Below are 20,895 nucleotides of genomic sequence, written 5' to 3'. Positions count from 1 at the left end.
TGTGCGCTTGTTCCTGTAGTTGGTTAGATTATTTACTTGGCTTGATTCCTTAGCTTTAATTTAACTTTTATTTTGACATATCTGAGCATAATTAATAAAAATAAAAGCGTCCTTGCTTTCTGTATTTTACTGAAGTGGTTTTCAAGGTGGGGTCAGGGGACCTCTGTTACCACGTTTCAACTAGGCGGTTCAGGTGCTGGTTCGGAGCCAGGGCCTACTCTGGATCTGGAGTGGCACCAACACTTTGCTGGTCTAGAACAAAGAACTGCTTATGTCAGGGGCTGGGGGCATGGTTATTGTGACCAAGGACCAACTAAAACCGCTTATGACCATTTTTAAAAACCAGTGTGTTCTGATTAATCCACTGATGCCAATGTAGGACTGCAAAGCCAGGAGCAGCACTTGTAAAGAGTCAGTGTAGGCATATTTGTTCCATAGTTGTTCCTAACAATGCTGGGACATTGGAGACGTTTACAGTGAGTGAATGATGTGGCTCTACAGTGGCTCTCGTGCCCGTGGAAAAGCAAACTGGTTCTTTAAAGGTTCACATGTTGAACCGACTTTGAGCCAGCACTAGCACCAGCCCAGAACCAGCACTTGGTCAAAAAGGGGTGTTTGAGGGGGTTCATGGGGGGCCCAGTAAAAAGGGGAATCGTGTATTTTTTACTATAATTTGATCCACAAGCGACACAACATAACAAATGACCATTTTAATCATATGTTTCATACACTTTTTGTATTAAAACATCTGTAAGCAAAAACTTAACAGATGCGTCAGTTCCTCATTATGGACTGGTGACTCCATAGACTACGAGTGTTCAAGTGGTCAGCTGTTAACACTGATATATTCAACATTATTTATTTCTATTTGATGTTCATATGTTTCCTCTCATTTCATTTAATCTAAGACTGCCCTCTGCATTTCCTCCACCACTCTTGGCGATGATGTGCTGCAACATAAATCACTAGCGAAGTGAGAGCTCTTTGTTTTTCTCATCTCTCTGCTACACATTCAGGCTGTCAGCCCACTCTTAAAGGAACATGCTGCAATATTACCACACTTGGTGACCAGAGCACCTACAGACAAGTTTGATGCTTTGGTTTGGAACATGTACTCAGACATTTAATTTAAAATAATGGTTATTGTTTCAATCACAAGCAGTAAAGTATCCAAAATAGACTAAAATCGTAAAGTTATTACTCAAGTTTAAGCTAAATTAAAACAAGTGATGAGATTCTATGGTAAATACTTCTCTAGAAATCCCTTTTATAGTTTTGAGAGTTTAGAGCCACCTCCAGTTCACTTCATGAATACCACTCTTTATTATAAGACTTCAGTTGGGAAGCTCAGAATTAAATAAAACATATTATTTACTTTGCCTCCCTCATCTGGTCAAAGGTTGTCACAACAACTCTGGACTGTGTCTGTCCTTTAATAGAGGGTCTGCGCTGGTATCACAGGTGGAAAATAGGAAGGGATATTAAAAGTGTTCCCTGCGTGTGTTTTAAGACACTTAAAGGACAAATTCACCCAAAAATTAAATTCAGGAATTATCAACTCACCCCCATGCAGATGGAAAGTCAGGTGAAGTTTCGTAGTCCAAAAAACATTCCTTGAGCTTCACAGAAAAACAGCGTTGCAGCATTCTCCTGAACAGCCGAAAAATAAACATAAAACGGCCTCATATAACTCGTCCTTCATAATCCCAAGTCTCCCAGAGCAGATTTTGGCTTCCAAAAGGGTGTAAATAATGTCTTTTCAAGAGTTTCGATCTTGGGGTTTCCGGCGACTTGGATAACAACGGAGCTGTTATTTTTGTTGTTGTTTTTTTCTGTTGTTGTTGTCCCCATCTATTTCAGTTGTTTAGGAGAGAAGATAAAAGATGTCTCCTTCACTGAAAGGTCCTGTCTCACTGTATGTGCACTGGAGGATTCATTTTTCCTCATCACACTTGAGGAAGTTGCATATTGAACCATGACTGGCCTCATAACTAGTTATGTTGTCACACTTCTATAACTGAGAATTTAGTTGAGCACAGAGAATTTATTTTTTTCCCCCTTCAGGAGGTGAATGAGAAAAAAGTGCCAAACTGCACAGACCATCCAGTTGAATTTAGACATTATTTACACATCCAGATGTAAAAAAAAAAAAAAAATCAGCTTATGCAGCAGTAATGCTCCAATGTGACACAGATGTTTGCTTGGAGAGTAATAGAACTGTCAGTTGTAACGTGTGTGACTAAATGACTTATTTTCCATATGAGCCTTTCATTTAGTGTTACAGAATACAACAACCCTCCACATCGATTATTATTTATAACCTAAAGTCATGTCATTCTAAAAGCAAAATGCAGATACTGTGAAATAATAACCATACCACGACTCAGCAGCTGTGATGTGATTGTTTATTGCAGCAACAAAAAATGTAAAGCTAAGCAAACATGTGTACAGTTTGAGAAAAAATACATAGGTTTTTTTTTTTTTAACAATTTCCAAACACATTGGTTATCCACATTGTCAGAATTTCGAAACGACCAATTTTGCTGATCATTTACTTCGTTTGCGTCCAATCAGTAAAGACAGATTTTTGCGAGTTCTCGGCCAGATGCCAATATCAGAAAAGCAATTTCCAGCTCCTGCCTCAATATAGCCCAACAGATCGGTTCAATCGCTCGGGCAAGGCTAAAATTCATTCCACTGAGGCGTAACATCAGGAGGTTTTTCGTAACAAAAATATTGAAAACAAGTGACCAGATGAGTTAAAAGAGGTCTACTGTAACATTCATATTGTAATTTTTAAATCCTTTGTTTTTTTGAACAATTTTCATCTTGTGGTAACTTCTTCTACAGGGTATTGTGGCATTACAGGCTTTTGAACCAGTAACTTCAGATTCTAACAGATCAGAAACATCAAAACTAAAAACAAGCCAAATATACATCTGAAACCTCTTTCAGCACTGTACTGCACATACAAACTCAGCTCTATGAAGCAGCCATGACACAAAAAAAAGGCACAAGGAAATCTCTTTAAGAATGAATGAACACATCGAAATAGAAAGCAGAATGTACTTTCATTAAAACATTTTGCAGAGTGGTGGTCTTCACTGGAAATCCTGGACCACGCTGCTGTAACCAGTGGTCCCAAACATGTTTGTGACTTTTCTTTTTTCTTTAAAGCAAAAAAGACTGCCAAGATCAGTTCCATATGAAGCCCAAAGAAAAGACAACACATTATCAGCGTTTGATTAAAATGACAAACAGCTCAAAAGAAACCCAGACCTGCAGCTTCTTCACCTCACTTCTCAGAGCTGATGTTAAAGCTCATCCCTATCGTTCAGATGTCTGCAGGCCTCAGAGGAAACTACAGAGGATATATCAGCATGGAAACATCATAGAAGGGTCAAAAAGATGCAGACAACATGTGCATGGTGCAGCAATGTACTGTATATTGTATATTTACACATTATGGGAAACACTGTTCCCGATAATAAAAACAACCACTCCTACAGTGAAATATGGAGGGCACTGCCTCCGATACGGACACACACTGGTAGGCAAAAACTACCTTCTTCTTGTTTCACATTATGGAAGACACTGCTCCCGATAATTGCTTCAGGACGAGGAGTGTGCATGGACCAAGGGACTGCTGCTGACACAGGTGTTCTGGGAACATTTTCCAAGGTGTGATATGTGAAATGGTCTTCACTCAAAGACCAATCCAGTGTCAGTTAAGTAGAAAAAGAACGACCTCAGAGTTGTGTGGTTTGACTGATGTGTTCTGTGTTCAGCACCAGCCGTCGGTCCGTGTACACTTCTATAAGCAGATGCTGCTTTTGTCATTTCGACAGTATAACTGTCATAATTATGGAAGGCACTGCTCCCGATAATTATACATTTTTTTTATAAAAGGCAATAAAAAAACTATTTATAGTGAACCCTGCCACTGATAAATAAATAACACAATAAATAGACGTACGGTTTGTTTCAGTGCCACATGGTTGGAGACGTTCTCCCTCGGTTTTTGAAAGGCCAGAGATTTGCTCACATGTCAGGAAGTGGACGAGTCAGATCATAAACTACTTCAGTTTTGTTTTGTATTTTTGTTGCGTGTAATGAGGACCTTTCTTACAAGATTAATGTAGCCCGAGTCATTTTCAGCAACTCCTGAATATCTGACGATGAGTTGAGCAGTTGATTTCAGCACAGTATAAAATTATAGCTACCAACACAAACAGCTCAGGTTTGAACATGAGGCTCCAGCAGCAGCGGAAACACCACCAGTTCCAATTTGTAATAATTCTGGTACACAAATGCAAAGTCGTCAGCTTAATACCTCATATACTGGCCTTTTGTGATGTGTTTATCTGAGCTGGCGGACACAGCATTCTCTGTGATAATGACCTGATACTGTGCTGAAAAAGCATCACTTTTACTACATTCAACTCAGTCATAGGGTAATCTAAGTAGTGCTGCCACATAGCATGGCTGTTTGAAGGTAGTCGTTTCTAGCACCAAGGTATTCAAGATGTGGTATTCATGTACCACATGTTAAAACTATTCAATCAGTTCTCTTATCAAGTGGGAATTAAAGAGAATGACCTTTTAAACTTTCTTTTTGTTAAGGCAGAAGGTTTAAGTACATTTTATCGTGAATGTTTGGCTTTATGGAGAATTTTTGAAAGAAAAGAGATGAGGGGACTTATTACTGGTGACAATGATGGATCAGAGGTGATGACTGATGTTGGTATACGTTTAGAAACAGCTCCACTTTCATCATCTCCTCAATGAAAATAAAAAAAAGAAACTGCAACTGTGACTGCTGGTTAATCACCACAGCCTACTGGTTTTCATACTGCCATTTGTGATAAGAGGGCCAAACCATGAACAGGGGAGAAGGGGGGAACTATCTAGTTTTCCATTAAAGACAAAGACCAGATGTCCCCTGCTAGTGAGTTGGCACAGCCCTGAATGGTCCAGGTGGCCAGGGCGAACTGGTTGCGGAACAGGTCGGCGTCTGCCTCGGGGTTGTCGGCTCGGAGGGCGTCGAGGTGGCTGGACAGACCCTTGAGAGTGTGAGGGCCCGAGCCCAGCAGGATGTGGCGGAAAGGACTCTCTTTCGGGGACACGTAGGGAGACAGGAAGTTCCTTTCCACCTAAAGAAACAAGAAGATGATGGAAAGAAGTAAATTTGCTATCTGTTTTGCTTTGATGATCTAGATAAAGTGGGTTTTTTCTTTAACTACCTCTGGTTGGGGGGGGGGGGGGATCTGTTGAGATGTTCATCTTTAATTCTGGCAAAGCCACACAATGACAAACTTACCTCTCTTATAAATGATGTAATGTTTCAATTTTGGAAAAATTAGACATAGAAGGAGAACCACAGGTCGTGTGTGGTTTTCTGCCTGCACAGTGAGCTGTGGTTGTCATCTTCAACAATTCTATGAATTGTGATGTGAGACGCAAACAAGATGAGAATTAGGCTGATGATGTTCTAATTGGTGAACCAAATATACTTGATTCAGCATTTAGCACTTGGAGACGAGAGAAGCTTCAAGGCTGTTAATAAAAAAGCATGGACTACAATTCTGGGATGCTTAGAGTTCAACTGGAGTGCAGAACCACAGAATGTGCATCAATAAATCATCTCAAAGATGTGCAAAGTTGAGGCGGACTAACCGTCATGATGCGGTCATTAATGATGCGGCACATCTCAATGTCGTCCAGGTTGCTGTTCTTAACGTCTTCCGCCAGTTGGCGAGCAGCGCGGCCGTACTCGCCAATGGCCGAGAACAACCACTTCATAGTCAGGTCCTTGGGAAGCAGCTGGGGCTGCATCTGGAAGCAAAAATAGAATCCACAGGGGTCAATAAGTGTTCTGAATAAACAACTCTTCTCAGAACATCTGGGTTACAAACTCAAAGCAGAAATTAGACAAAAACATGGACAAATCTATTGAACACAGGTAAGCTGTACACGTCATGAACATGCAGGCTCTGAGGCAACAAACCTAACACTGCCACAGTCAATCTGAGTCAGCACGAAAAACACTGGAAACTCACCCTCTTCACGTCATTCACTCTCGTCTTGATCTGGAACACGTGGGTACGGATCATGTCGTTGTACCTCGTCAGGTTCATCCACAGCACGTGATCGTGGACCAGCCTCAGTGCTATGTGACCTGCGAACTGGGATGCTACTTCAGCCAGTCGCGCAACATCACTGGACGTGGCAAGGTTCAGCTTCTCCCGCGTGTCCAGCTTTGTGCCAAAGAACGGGTACTCCTGAGAAGGAAAACCGAGGTGTGTTACAGTGAGGAAGGGTGGTCCCAGGATGAAACGAACTTAAATGGCTCAACGTACATCGTTGTCCTGGGTTACGAATACTGGCTCGAAAAAAGATTAATTTTACTGAAAATACAAGGAGATTACTTACTGAATTACCAGGGGTGAACCTAAAGGAGACTGAGGGGATGCCAGAGAAGGCAAGGAAAGGATATGCAGCGTTATCCACCTTCAGATCCTCCAACCTGGAAAACAAACGCATAAAAGATGGAGCTTTAGCTGCGTTTTCCCTCACCGGAGGTAAATATTTGGGAAGACAAGATTAGGTTGTGAGCTTTCGCCAAACATGAAAGTAACAGCTATCCTATACATTCCAGCTGTGGCTGTGATACTGCGGAGAAAAGCTTGGTTGTCATGGTGACTTATACACACAGACTAGACACAACAGCCCGGTCAGACTTACATATATGATTCCCAGTCGTTCCTTCCAAACTGAGTAGAGAGAGACACAGCCTTGTTGAGGGTCCTCACCTAAGGAGAAGACAATTGTATATGTACGTTACACTGTAACTTTCACAAACATGCCTTTATAGCATTTTACTTATGACAACACTGCAGGTTTGTCAGTCAGGACTGACTGACTGACAGTCCCCCAGCTGTGGATTTACCTTCTTCAGAGCGCTCTCGATCAGGCTATACATCATCGGACTGGCTGCGACTTTAAATCCATTTCGACCTGCAAAAGAAGATTTCTATTGAGTTATTATGAAAATCACATAATGCCATATTAAGGCATTAGTTGTTATGCTAACATGCCGTTTGTTTACAGAAGCATGTCACCAACATTTTAGCAAACATGATGCCTAGGATTATAAAGACTGGAGAAACTTAATGGCAGTACGCAGGTGTTGGTGTATGTAAAATAAAATATAGTAGGTTTACAAAAAGAAAGAACACAAAGCGGATCGACTTGCATAACTATCTGACTATTAAGAATTAAAAGTTCATTGCTCTTTGACATGATGTGCTTGCATTGTTATGCTATCATATTATCATTATCTCAGTGTCATAAAATGTTCTTAAAATGACAATGTTATTTTCCATGATTATTTCTGGGACAATATGTTGTCCAAGAAAAAGTAGTGACAGGCCTAGTAGGCATACAAATATTAAATATTTAAGAGCCTGATTTAGAGTTTTGCATGAAACCTGAAGTAAATACCTGTAACAACTCCATCCAGGTTGATGTAGGAGAAGGCTTTCATGTTCAGAGAAGTAAGATAACCCTGGATATACAAAAAGATACATTAACAAAATTAAGGAAAAGTGCTGAAACCAAAGTTTTCCTATCTGGGTTTTTCTTAAACAGCAGCATGTAAACAGAGCATAAACTTCATTGTGCTACTCACCTCCAGCCACTCGGTGGCGCCAACACTCCCATATTCTCCAGCGCTCCAGCTGGCAAACACAATGCTTCTCCTTGGTTTGAATCCATCTGACAAGGGGATAACAAATGCATTTTAACAAAAAAGAGCAGTAGTAGTGAGCAGTGCCCTCACTAAATAGAGAAGATTGAGCATATCCTGTTACCACAACCTTTTGCGTCCAATGACTATATAATGACTTCATTATTACTTTAGTCAATTTGTATTTAAAACTAATCATCAGCTGCCACCTTAGACTTACCGTTCTTCACCATGTCAGAGATAGACCGGGCCAGCTCGACAAGGACGCTGGTGCCGACGGTGGACGAAGCAAAACCTGGACCCCAAGCATCCCTCTGGGCACCGATGACCACATATCGATCTAAAATAAAACGAGAAGCCATTCACTCATATTCTTTTCACCTCGAGTTGCTCGCAGTGTCTCTTGTGTAACAAACATTTTGTTGTACCTGCATCCACAAAGCCTTTAATGACCCCGAAGACATTATGTATCTCCTTCTGAGTGAGAACGTTGTTGACTTCCAAAGTTATAAGATCGTTCTCGTCTCCCAGTCTGTTGATTCCTCCCCAACCTTCTGGGACATTCTGACCCCCCAGCTGCCTGTGGGATGCAGACAATACACATCAACACTATGTGAGCTACTACAAAGCCAACTGTAGACAATCACAGTGCAAGAGGAAGATCTGAAAGTGACAGAAAAGGCCATTAGTTTGTCATAATCTGCAGTGTTTCAGTTGATCTGCAGCATCTGTGAGCCTTACCTCAGCATGTTGGTACCCATGGCTGCTGTGATGGTCTGAGCCAAGATTTTTGGCAGGCCTGAAGACTTGACAGGTGGAAACTGGGTGTGGTTGAAGGAGGGGAAGCCTGGGGTGTAGGGATCCCCTGAACCCATGTGGACCTATGGGAGACAAACGGGAGGGTAAGATTCAAAGATGAAGTTTTACAACATTTGCAGAAGAGCATCGATTCAACGGTGACATATAGAATGTGTTTGTGTTCTTGTGCATTTCCTCCCTGCAGCCTCACCCTCAAGTTTCTACATTTGAAATTAAGGAAATTATTTTATTTATTTTATTATCAGTTTAAGGGCTAAGTTAGTAGCATATATGTTGAACACATTTTCTTACTCATGAAACATTTGCAAAGTTTTTTTCTTTTATGAAGACCTGCATTGTTTAACCCCATGTTTTCAACAGCTAGCAGTCTTCCTCTTGCCTAATTTTTGCTGTCGCACTGCTACATTCCTGGGCACATATTACCACCACCGCAGACAGATAAATGTGAAACTATCTACAGGAATTTGTTTGTCCTATGCAGGCTTAACAAGAACAAAACAAACCAAACAGGGAACTACTCATCAATAAATTCCTCCATAGTACCAACAACTTCCTCCAAGGTACCTTTAAAGTTGTTTGATGTATTTAAAAAGGTGCAATATGAAGAAGTTTAAAACATTCAAAAACATACAACAGAATCATCAACAGAATGTGAAGACAAAACAGTTTATACATTATGTCAAAGATGCATTTGTGTTGCAGAGCTATCTACTGAAGTTAGCATGCTAACCAGCTAGCCCTGTGCTAGAAAACCGCGGTCCAAAGCTCCTGTGCAAGGAGTGTAAACACCAACACTCCACTGGAAGTTCAGCTAGCTGCACTGCTAACTAAGCTAACTAAGTAACAGTAATACAGTTAGCAGTTATTCTGGTGATATGATGCACCTATTTGTTGACAGTATGAATTCAACAGGTAGCCAATTCTTACATACTGCTTTAATAATAGGGGTGAGCAAGTACTCATCTGAAACAAATATCAGGTACAAATAATGTACTAAGGACTGTAAGGATGAATTGAGGGTTCTCACAGCCTGAGGAAAGAAACTGCCCTGTAGGTTGGAGGTACAGTGCGGCACTGAAACAAAGTTTACTGTGTTTCACCATAGTTACCTTTGTCTAAAGGGGAACAAAGAATCAACAAAAGATGAAAGTCTCTTAGCTTTTAATATTTGTGATCAAAAACATCGATCTGAAGCTCTATTTTGAGGCTGTTTTTAGAATAGTTTTATCATAATTAATAAATATAGCAACTTCCGATCAAACCATATCAATTTCAGGCTTAAATTAACACCTTCCAGTTAGCCCCACCCATTTTTGGTTGAAGCCCATTGTGGATTAAGATAATTTTGTTGGTTGAACAGCTCATCAGTACACTGCGCAAACTAAATGACCTAATGTTCCAGCATTATGCCTCTAAACAGTCCACACTCACATGTCCATAAAGCTCAGTGGTGTCTCCAAAAGAGTAATCAGAGGGGTCTGGGTAGATCAACACAGCAGCAGCATTCATTTTGGCAGCATTGGCTACCTGTAAGAGAAAAGCAAAAAAAAAACAAAAAAAATAGTCAGGGAAATCACTTCTCAAATACTGTTAACAAAAGAATTTGTAAGAAGTCACATACTTTACAAAAAATGTAACAGTAATATTCAATTTATGCTGGGATCCTTACTGAAACTACCCACCTTCTCAGCAAAGCTGATTTTACCAGCTCTGACCAGCAGGACCCTGCCAGTCAGGTTGATATTCTTGTCCCGCAGCACTCTGAAGTCATTTTCCTGCCCGTAGTACGCGTACAAGACAGTACCGTTCACTTTTCCAGTTGCACTGTAGGACAGGAATCCTGTAGGACGCTGCTCATTCCCCTTGAAAACGAATGTGTTGTAGCCAGAAGCCGGGGGGTCCTGAACCTTCACAAAATGCTCATCACTCCAGGTGTCCATGCCGTACGTTTTAAACTTATTGATCACTTTGTTAGCCAGAGCTTTATCACCTGGTGAACCAGCTCGGTGCTCGGCCATGGCAAAATCACTATGGTAGGGGGGAAATAAAAGGGAGGCAAGAAACAGGAGAAATTGACTCACTTTTGTAATAAAAATAAACACACTTGAATATTTTCCAAGACTTATCATTTTGGAAAGAAATGCCTTACTGCAGCTTCTGTATGGGGTTAATACTGACCTGAACACAGATTCAAATTGAGAGGGAGAGAGTTTTCCAGCGAAGAGCTTCTTCACATCGTCCCAGTCCATGATGGGGGCAGCGCCTGTCTCGTGGACAACAGGTCCTTGAATAGTGCTCACGGAGGCTGCACAGTTTGGAGCCAATTCCTTCTTGCGATGAACCAGGAAGCCAATCAAGTACCCTGAAATTAGCAGTGGTTTTTAAATGAGGAATAACCAGAGGCATAGAGGAACAATTGCACTGACAGAGAGGTAGAGGGGACACATCCAAGGACTAAAAGGCATCAAGTTACAGCCTGAACCACACAATCAGCATTTTGAAATGCTATACCATCAAGTGACAAAGACTGTGCCGTACAGTATGCATACCTTACAGCACCCGAGATACTTCTTCTACTAGATTATAATTACAGTGCCTAGAACACACACACACACACACACACACACACACACACACACACACACACACACACACACACACACACACACACACACACACACACACACACACACACACACACACACACACACACACACACACACACACACACACACACACACACACACACACACACACACACACACACACACACACACACACACACACACACACACACACACACACACACACACACACACAGAGCCATCGGCCCCTCGGATAAAAGTGGAACTATAATTCTGGTCATGAAAAAAAACAAAAAAACACCACATGCAGGAGAAAAGCAGGGAAAATGATTCTCATTCTGAAAAAGGAATTGGTGGCAACAATTAACCACATGAGCCTTTAAGATAAGTTCCAAAGAAACACAAGGTTTCTTTCTTATTGGCTAGTGGAAAGTTTTACAGAATTCAGTTTCTCTTTTTCAGAAGCTGTTACAAATGCTTCAGTTTTATCCTGGTTGATCTGTTACTTATCTAAAATACATCTAAGGTCCGTGGGGAAAGACATACTCTGTCTAATAAAAGCCCACAAATACAGATTAAGAAGTAGTGGTCCTAAGATTGATCCCCGAGGAACTCCATTTATTTTAGCGTGATGCAGACTTAATACAAAGCCAGCTTTTCCATTCAACGACCCCCTCTTACCGATGATGAAGATTAGGAGGGTGGCGGCTGCCATGAAGCAGAGATTCTTGGGGGTGCGTCCGAGCTTCTGAGCCACGTAGGGTTTACGGTTGGAGTTGTGATTGAGGTGGTCACCCACGCCATTTCCCCCAACCTCCTCATCCATGTCGGATGACAGCTTCATCTCCACCTGGCTGTTATCGCCTTCCATGTTCTGGGTCAGGTTGAAACGAGTGTAGGAGTGTGGCTCCCCATTAAACTGTAATGACAGAACAATGCAGAAAAAGAAAAGGATAATTTTTTTAGTTAAGAACATCTATTTTTGGAACCTATTAATGCAGGACAAAAAATGGAATCAATGGATTTTTTGTAAAGTTATGACTTGCTTGAGATTACACAGAATAAGGAATTGTGGATGTGAACGCATGAAAGTTCATTTTTAAATGTTTTACATTACAGTTTTTGTACCCCTTTTTATTAAGCCATACTTTAGAGTTTACTACAGTTAATAAATCCTTTCTAATGCTTACTTGATCAGTAATAAAGACCACCTTTTAGGTCTAACGGGTTATGGAAACCCCCATTTCGTCTTCCAGCATGAGCTGCTTTATTATTTTAACTCACTTAAATTTATGAAAAAGTACCCCTGGACCACTTACCGTCTTTAAAAGGCCTAAGAGCTTTGGGAGGACACCCAACAGAAAAGAAGTTTGTTGAAACTTTTAGGAACCAAAGTGATCAGTTTCGTTTCACTTCTACGATCAACTGTCCTTTCGAGGTCTCCCTCTCTGTCAGTGTTCAAACAAAGTAGCAAATTTAACTTATCCTAAATTAAATAAGTACACTAGTGTGATAAGAACATTTTACAACTGGCAAATGGACTACTGGTTCCAACAAAGCAAACAATCTAGATAGGCACAGCCTCGTCATATGCCAATACGATCAAATTTCATATTAATAAATAATATGCATTAAAAAAGAATGTGAAAAAGTATATAATCAAATAAACTTACAATAGTTGCTTTCTGAGATTTGCCTTTATCTTTGTTAAAGGTTAAGCACCAAGTGCATGATATGCAGCTTTGTCTTTAAACATTGTGCTTCAGTTTCATAAAATACTATAATACCTTCTGGGTAAACACCAGATGATAGGTCGGAGAGAGAGGAAGTTAGTGAGCGAACGTGATTAAACTTAACATTAAAGTGTAATAACCTCTAGTGGCTAAAAATGCACACTGCATTCAATGATTTAACAACAATAACAAGTTGGAGTCTCTTATTTCAACGTGATTAGAAAAATAACAGTAACTGCACTAAAAATATTCTACTCAGGTTCTTCTGCCTAATAATCACTCAGCATGGTGTTGATGAAATTAAATGACAAGTAATAGGTATTTGTTTTCAACATGAGAAGAAAAACATTCAATTATGGAACACAGATAGTAATCATCACACTCATTTCTGAAGTGGTAATAAGAGGAGGATAATTCCTCACAGCAAAGCCTGCTATTTAAGGATTTAGGTTGTAATATTTAGTTACAATACTCACAATTTTGGATATCGTTGACCTTGCCTGGTCCATTGCTGCTTCACAGGAGTCTAAAAAGGGAAACAAACAAGGACACATTAGACCTAAAGATTGACGGTTGTCTTTTTCACCGTTTGTCATCATCCCATGAAGACAGAGTGGTTATAAATACTATACTTTTTCTTTTTATGAACCACCACATTTCAAGTCCAATAAGTGATGAGTAGTTTATACTCAACAGACAAGCTTTTAGATGGATTATAACTTACTTCAAGGTTTCATTTCTGAACAGTGTGTTACTGTTTCACTTCTGGGAATATTGGGGTGTCCACAGAACACGTCCCACCTCTTGTCAAAACATCCACGGGGTTTCCTCCGCTGCTAACTAGAAAGGCAGCACTGTTTCTGGGCACAAAAGACCAGTGTCCAGTACAGGTCAAAACAGAATCCATGCCTCCGTGTGAACTCCATCGCCAGAAGAATACAATTACAGAATAACTAGCTTCCCACTAGCTTTGATGCAATAGGCGAGCCAAACAAAGCAAGTTTTTAATTTAACAGAGGAACAGGACCTGAAATGCAACTCTTCTGTATATTTTCTTAAATAATGAAAAGCACCACCAGTGGAATAAGAGCCATGCATGTGATCGTCCTCAGGGGAGAGGCCTTCTCTGTAAGGTGCTTTAGCTATGGAAGGTCAGATGGGTCAAGCATCTCTTGATGCATTTAACACAATAACCTTTTTGCTTTCATATCATCACGCTTTTCTGTACACTTCTAAAAGATATTATCAAACATATCAAAAGAAGCATAATCTCTATTATAAATAAACATTAATATATGAGGGAGACAGTGTGACAGTATAGGATTTCTGACCACTCAGTGAAATTTTTATTGATTCACTGATATTTGACACTTTGACACTGCAGTCATCTTATGGCCCTCTACTGCTGTTTTGAAAGCTGGCTATGGATTGCCTTTGTGTAACACCGTTGACAATTTCATGAATCCAACTGACTATATAGCCTGATTCACAATACTATACAATAATTAACAAACAAATACAATGCAATTATTATTTTTAACTTAAAGAATTCAGCTATAGTTTAGTAGTTGTCAGAGTTGTCAATTAATTGTTTCGATTGACTTATTGATAACCAATTGTGGCAGCTCTGGTTTTGACCAATCTGGCTTGCCATATATTCACTTCAAAAAGCTGAGCTCTTCTTCACTGCAAATGTAATTCTGGTCTGCAAAAACAACATTGCAACTATTCTACTCCAGTTAAATGTATTTCCCTGTGAGAAGTCACCCAACGAACAACAACTGCTAAATAAAAATAAGAGGCATCACTTCCTTTTTCACTATTAAAAGCACAATGGTTTTTTGTTCAAATTTGGCTCATACAAACGGTGTTAAAAATAGAGGCAGTACAAAAGGTACACCAGGTTTCTACAACAATAGACACTGAACAATGTACATGTAGAAAACACAATGGGGTTGGAGCAAGGCTGTCTTCTAGTTAACAGCCCATCACTACAGACAACAATAAGCCATATAAACAGGTAAGAGAATTGTGCCGTTTTTCCTTGTCTCCATTTCTTTGTTCACATGGAGCAACTCACTTTTTAAAAATACATTTTTAACTAGAATGGCACTTCATAGAGGAGGGTTAAATACCTAGGGACAGGGAAGTGTCTTTCAGAACTGCCGTGGCACTACACTACATGTACTGTCTCGCCATTTCTCCTCAAGCAAGCTTCATTAAATACTTCAACGTAGGCCACCAAGTCTCCTGGGTTGTCCAGATCAAAGAATTTCTTCATAAATTGGCATGGTTGGCAGGATACCTCCATCAAAGCAAATATATATGCGTTGGACAGGGTTATCAGTGCTTGCAGCACAACGACTTGCTACGCTATTTCCAAACTCTCACGTGCAGTAATCATTTTCACTAATGTAAACCAAAGGAGACCTAAGCTATCAAAGCCTTCGCAAATTACTTTTGTAGGTAACCATATGACAGTGAAATCCTCTAATTAAAAAGGTATATCCATGAAGAACTAGCAGTACTTGACCCAGTTGCACCTTAAACCAAAGAACTTCTTAAACCATAAGCAAAGCGAGTCTTAACTAAGCAGACAGGATGATTTGACTGAACGAGTCCCCATGACCTCTCCTACCCTGTCTGACCTTCAGAGAAGAATAAACAGAGCAAAGCTTCTCAACAACCTTGTCTTATCAAGCCCTGAGGTAATCCAACAGCTTCTAATCAAATTTTAAGTGAGAGGTATATGGCTTCAGGGGTTAAACCTTTACCACACTGACTGAACTTTGGACTGAAAAACACACCGATTTGTTGACAATAGGTTTAATCACAAACATGGTCAGTTTTAGCTCACTTTACTTTCCCCACCATCCGTTCAATATATTCTGTAACTGCCTGTTCAGTGTTTACAAAGTAATCCAACAGCAGTAACTGAAAATAAAAAGACAAAAAGACTTTGAGCTTGCCTGGAGTTGTGGTGTGTGCTGTGCTGCTAGACAACAGAGAAAAACTCTTAATGACCCCTACAGGCCAATTTACAAGCTTCACTGGAGGGAGATCCCAAACTGGACATTGCGTGAGGAGAGCTGTGGGTAAATGCCAGAGGGACAGAAACCAGCAGGCAGACAGGCCTGCCCTAATTTGCAGCTCCAAAGCATGGCCTTGCTTCACTCCAACAGCATGCGTCCAAGAGTGCATAGATAAAAAGCCTAGCCTTGTACTTCAAGTGCATTTGAATAAAGCACAAGGGTTCAGACATGTTGGAAGCCAGCCATACATTAATTTAGCTCAAACACTTTGACTATTCGAGGCATTATGAAGCACAGCTAACTTTAGCACATGGCTTGGCCTTAGACAACCCGAGGACTTCATTGACTTTATAACCTGAAGGGCTGATACAACCCTCTAAAAACACAGTGCATTAGACCTACAGGTAATAAACTAAACTGTTTTTAAAAATGAGTCACCTCACGCTTTTCTTACTCATAGCCCATTTTGCAAACACAACCTGAAGACACCTGACAAATATGGATGTTAAAAAATTTAAATCAGACCAGGCTTAGCTGCTTTGTAATACTAATTGCTCTCTAAAGGTGGGCAGAGATATGGCAATAATCTTACATACCAAACATACCGGGCCTTAATACTTTAAGCAGATTAGCTACTCTTTCAGTTAAGAGACCTATGGATTAGGGGTCGACCGATTGTCGGATCCGATATTCAGCATTTTTTCGATTATCTGAATGTGTGCTTTTTTATTTTTTTTTTTATTTGCTTGCCAATAAAATTTACTTTAAAATGCACTTCTTTGGCTTTTATGCAGTATCATTTACCTATGATCTCACTCAATTTCGCACCCACAAAACTATCTGGGTATCTTAAACTATGCAATCTCAACCTGGGGGTCGCACGTTAATTCTCAGGGATTACTAAATAGTTACCTTACATTTCCTTTACCAGTGATATCATTTGCCTCAGAATAGATTTTAGTGTGTTTGTGAGTCAAAGTGTGTGCATGAGTGATTTTTACAGTAACACATACATACTTTTTTTAGTCGTGAATTGCAAGTATTAAGTGACAGAAAATAGGAAACACTCAACAGGACAGGAAATACAGTACTTGAGTAAATTCATGTAGCTACATTCCAACAATGATTTGTCTAAATTTTGCTTTTAAGATTTATGTTTTTCCTGCAAATCAGTCTTCTTGATTACTAATAATCGGAATAAGCTCTGAAAAAACGTATTGGTCGATCACTACTGTGGCTATTGAATACAAAAAAACAGAACACAAATTAAGAACGCATACTTACATACGCAACAAGCAGACAACTACAAACACTACTCTAACACCTCCACTAAAATATGATAGCATGTGCTATGTGTAGCATGCATTGCAACCTTTGAGCCGGCTTGTGACAATGTCCATGTCCAAGGTTTCGTATGCTTGTTGAGTTTGGGGTCTCTGTGCGCCAAAGCACGACTTGTATCTACATCGAATAATTTTTAGACACGTGTCTGCAAGAGATAGTAAGAGTGAACTTGAGACACGCCCTTCCGAGAACTGCACTCACAGGCATGACCTGTTAGTCATGCTATTTGAGGACAGAGTAGCATGGTCCCCTGAGCTTCAACAAGACACTGTTGGGCGGAGGTCATCTGCACACCGAGCACATGAAGTCAAGGCCCAAAAAGTTAAATGTGTGGAACAGCCTGCCAGTTTCACCTGTTACCAGGTCATATTTTATCGCAAAGCATTATTCAAGATCATTCTCAAGGACTGCATGGTCCTGCAGATGGATTAAATATCACTGTCAGTGTGTGACGGGTGAATTCCTCCGATTCCCAGGTAAAATGTGGCAAAGGTAGCTTACTCACAGTGTTATTAGTAACTGAGCTAATCCCTTTGAAAGAAAAGGAACTATTGCTTCATAAACAGGTTACAGGAGTTGTGGAAAGAGGTGCTGTTGTAACATTACAACAGTACTATTGTGAACTCAGCTGAGAAGTATTGAGAGAGGATGAAGACAATGGAGGTAAAAAGGCCCTTTCCTCATGCAATAACTGAATCAATCACACGCATTCACTGAATGAATCGGTCCAACAGGACAGGTGCGAACATGCACTTATTCTTCACATATTCTACTGTAAGCAGTAAAATGTGGCTATGTATTTTAAGCATTAGAAAATTATTACTAGAAAGCAACCTTAAATACATCAGCCATAACAATAATAACATATTTTCAATCATTATGGTGCTCAAGACCTAGCCCAATCGTCTAAAGGGCTCTACAATCAGCAAATGATCAGGCTCCTAACTGTTGCGAAAGACAAACTGCCGGCTAATCTAGCAACGTAGTAGCACTTCAACTCATGAAAGAACAATTCATCATCACATTCCATAAAATGGTATGAAGTGATTTTACTGATTTAAAAAAAGTCTTCCTGTTCCAGTCAGAGCTTTGAAGGTGTTCCTGGAGCCAGTCACACATCTAAATACCATGCAATTAAGGGAAAATCCTGTCCAACTAGTGGTTGAACCTTAACTGGAAACATGCAGAGGGCATAAGGAAGTGAAGACATTAAGAGACAATGGAATTTTTTTTATATATTTGGAGCAGAATATGCACCCTAGTACCAAACAAAGATACCTAGTATCTCCAATACATGGTATTCATAGATGTAGCTACAGATATTCTATGTTAAAAAATATTCTACAGAAAACCACCAAATCATTTTCAATACATTGATTACTTTGAAACCCACTAGACTGTGGTGCACTGCCCAAACATATGAAAGTTAATCATATATCTAATTAGCTCTTTACTTTAAATACATTCATCCACAGCTACACTTGATATAGTTGAATTTAGACCTTGATCATTTTCTTTATCTAGGAATTGAAATTGAAATCATCTTCTTTGGCCACAATCCCCTGCTATCAGCAACATTACAAAATGAGAAACACTACAACAGAATTGGATCTAGTCTTAAAGATTTCTAGCAATCATACTTGGGGAAAAGAGATGGTGAGAAAAAGAGGACAACGGTAGGGGGAGCAGGAGAGGAGAAGGGGAGAGGGGTCAGGGGTGCGTAGGAGTCATTGTTGCAGTGGCAAATCATGTGAGAGTCACACTGGGGGAAAAGCTCCAAGTAGCTCATGGGAAAAAATGAGGTGGAACAGTGAGGAAAGGCAAATCCCACTTTTTTTTTTTTTTTTAGGTCTGCACAAGTATCCTTATAACAGCAGCACATTCTGAATTATAGACACGAGCAGCAACACAAGATGCAGTTCAAGTCTATGCAGAGGAGAAACAATGACCTCTTGCCAGCTATAATAAGACTTTTTCTTTTTACTATATCACAGATCCTGGTGGTCACTTTCGCCAGAGAGGATTATATCTTTATAGACAGGGGCCCACCAGGTGGCACCATGGTGTGTGCATGTCTTTGAATATTTATGGCAGAGGCTTATCAACATTAAATTCAAATTTCAATTAAAATAACTTACACTACTACAGACACTGCTAAAACTGCAAGCAGATCTCTTCCCATCACTCAACACTAAATAACATCTTCTAACTGCTTTACTGTGTGTGTGACCTAAAATGCAATAACAGATGATGACTAATTGCTTTTCTCAGGAAAATGAAGAGCTCATAAAGTTCACCTGCTGCTAGTCTGAACAGTGTGTTTAATGTTTCAGTTATGACTAACCCTACACTGTACTGCCTTAGGGCCAACTCATCCATAACCATATCCAGTTCCTGTCCTACCCATGTGTTAACATAACTGCCTTCAAATCGCCTTTTAGCTGCACCTAAATGTAGAAAAGCAAGCTGGGTTCATTGAAAGCTGTCTAGACTGGAGGTTATAACCATAAATATAGTAGTAAAGATAGCCTATCTATGCAGCAGCCCATTGCTGCCTGTCAAGGTCAGTACACAGGGACAGTGTAATGTCTACCTAGTGACACGGTTACCCCTGGGCAGAAGGGTCACCCAAGGGAAGCTAGCTGTGTTTCACACCAGCACAGAGAGCACTCCACTCAGCCAAGATCAGGCAGGACGGGCTGGACGTGACCACAGCCTGCACTCGTTATGGCGCCCTCGTTGGCAACGTGACAGCGTACAAAGTGAATAGTGCTTCCTATCACTTCATGAGGAAACGTGTAAAACAAGTGACAGGTGGCGTAACCTCCTCGGCTCCCGTATGCGTTGCTAAACGTGCTCGGGCAAGACAACGTTAGCAGTTCACCCATAACGGTAACCGAAGCTTAAGTTACTTAAAGGCAGTATATTCAATATAACACATTTGGCATTTATTAGCACACTCCCTGAGTCTCTACGTCCGTCCACAGAGCACGCTTTGAAGTAGTCACTACAGTACAATAATCTTAAACGCCTCTCCGGCTCAGACTGAGCTATGCTGGCTGTACCAGCCATTTGGATAAAACGCTCACCTTTCTCTTCGACACGGCTCAAACCGACTCACTTCTTCAGTGACAGCCCTTGACACGAGGTACCTCTCCCTGCTGTTTCCTTGTTATCTGCTCTCGTTCAGCCGGGTGCCCTTGACCATGCTGCTTCCAGTTATATCTATCGGATTGGCTAAGAGTCAGTGCAGACGACATAGCTCAACGTCACTTCCCTTGCACCCCTTCCCTGGTCTCGCCTATTCGCGCCAAATGAAATCGAATCATCGCGAGATCATGTCTGTCCTAGTGGCTGGTTGGGTTGTGGGCGAGGGTTACACGTGCCTTTTTGTGACTGAGTACAGGTGTCTGCATTCATTTAAATGAGAAGGTAAGCTATTGTAAGGACATTATATTTCGCTAAACTATAGCAGCAACGTTTTAATTAAAACTGCACTGCTCTGTATGTGAGATAAAACATACACAACAAAGGAATGTCACTGTCAGTGGTGGAAAGTACCTGTGTGGGCTATCTTTTCTCTGGAAATGAGTCATAATTAACAGTTTACTTTCATAAGTAACAGTTTACTTTGA

The 20,895-nt window shown here is 40.5% G+C and overlaps 1 protein-coding gene across 1 annotated transcript; it reads right to left on the bottom strand.

Annotated features, from left to right (window-relative positions):
- Positions 1-2,391: 2,391 nt before the first annotated feature.
- Positions 2,392-20,488, bottom strand: LOC141016841 (transferrin receptor protein 1-like). Its single transcript, XM_073491402.1, has 17 exons — positions 20,350-20,488; positions 13,361-13,410; positions 11,833-12,070; positions 10,745-10,928; positions 10,249-10,594; positions 9,998-10,093; positions 8,489-8,628; positions 8,176-8,327; positions 7,968-8,087; positions 7,691-7,776; positions 7,504-7,567; positions 6,950-7,017; positions 6,745-6,812; positions 6,433-6,526; positions 6,060-6,281; positions 5,677-5,835; positions 2,392-5,153 (listed from the first exon to the last, which is right to left on the bottom strand). Exons 2-17 carry the CDS (start codon positions 13,391-13,393, stop codon positions 4,908-4,910), a joined length of 2,316 nt encoding a protein of 771 aa, XP_073347503.1. The 5' UTR covers positions 13,394-13,410; positions 20,350-20,488; the 3' UTR covers positions 2,392-4,907.
- Positions 20,489-20,895: the final 407 nt, after the last annotated feature.

The sequence above is a fragment of the Pagrus major genome, chromosome 21 (assembly GCF_040436345.1).
Source record: "Pagrus major chromosome 21, Pma_NU_1.0".
NCBI lineage: Eukaryota > Metazoa > Chordata > Actinopteri > Spariformes > Sparidae > Pagrus > Pagrus major.
Note: the sequence above shows the minus strand (reverse complement) of the source record. Positions and strands in the feature narration are given on the sequence as shown.

What these genes read in the sequence shown, in the direction of transcription:
- LOC141016841 (XM_073491402.1), bottom strand. Translation starts at nt 13,393, where the DNA reads ATGGACCAGGCAAGGTCAACGATATCCAAAATT. An exon ending in CTCTGACATGGTGAAGAACG is followed by an intron (nt 7,777 to 7,967) that starts GTAAGTCTAAGG and finishes TCCCCTTGTCAG; the next exon opens with ATGGATTCAAACCAAGGAGA. An exon ending in GGTTCACCCCTGGTAATTCA is followed by an intron (nt 6,282 to 6,432) that starts GTAAGTAATCTC and finishes TTTCCTTCTCAG; the next exon opens with GAGTACCCGTTCTTTGGCAC.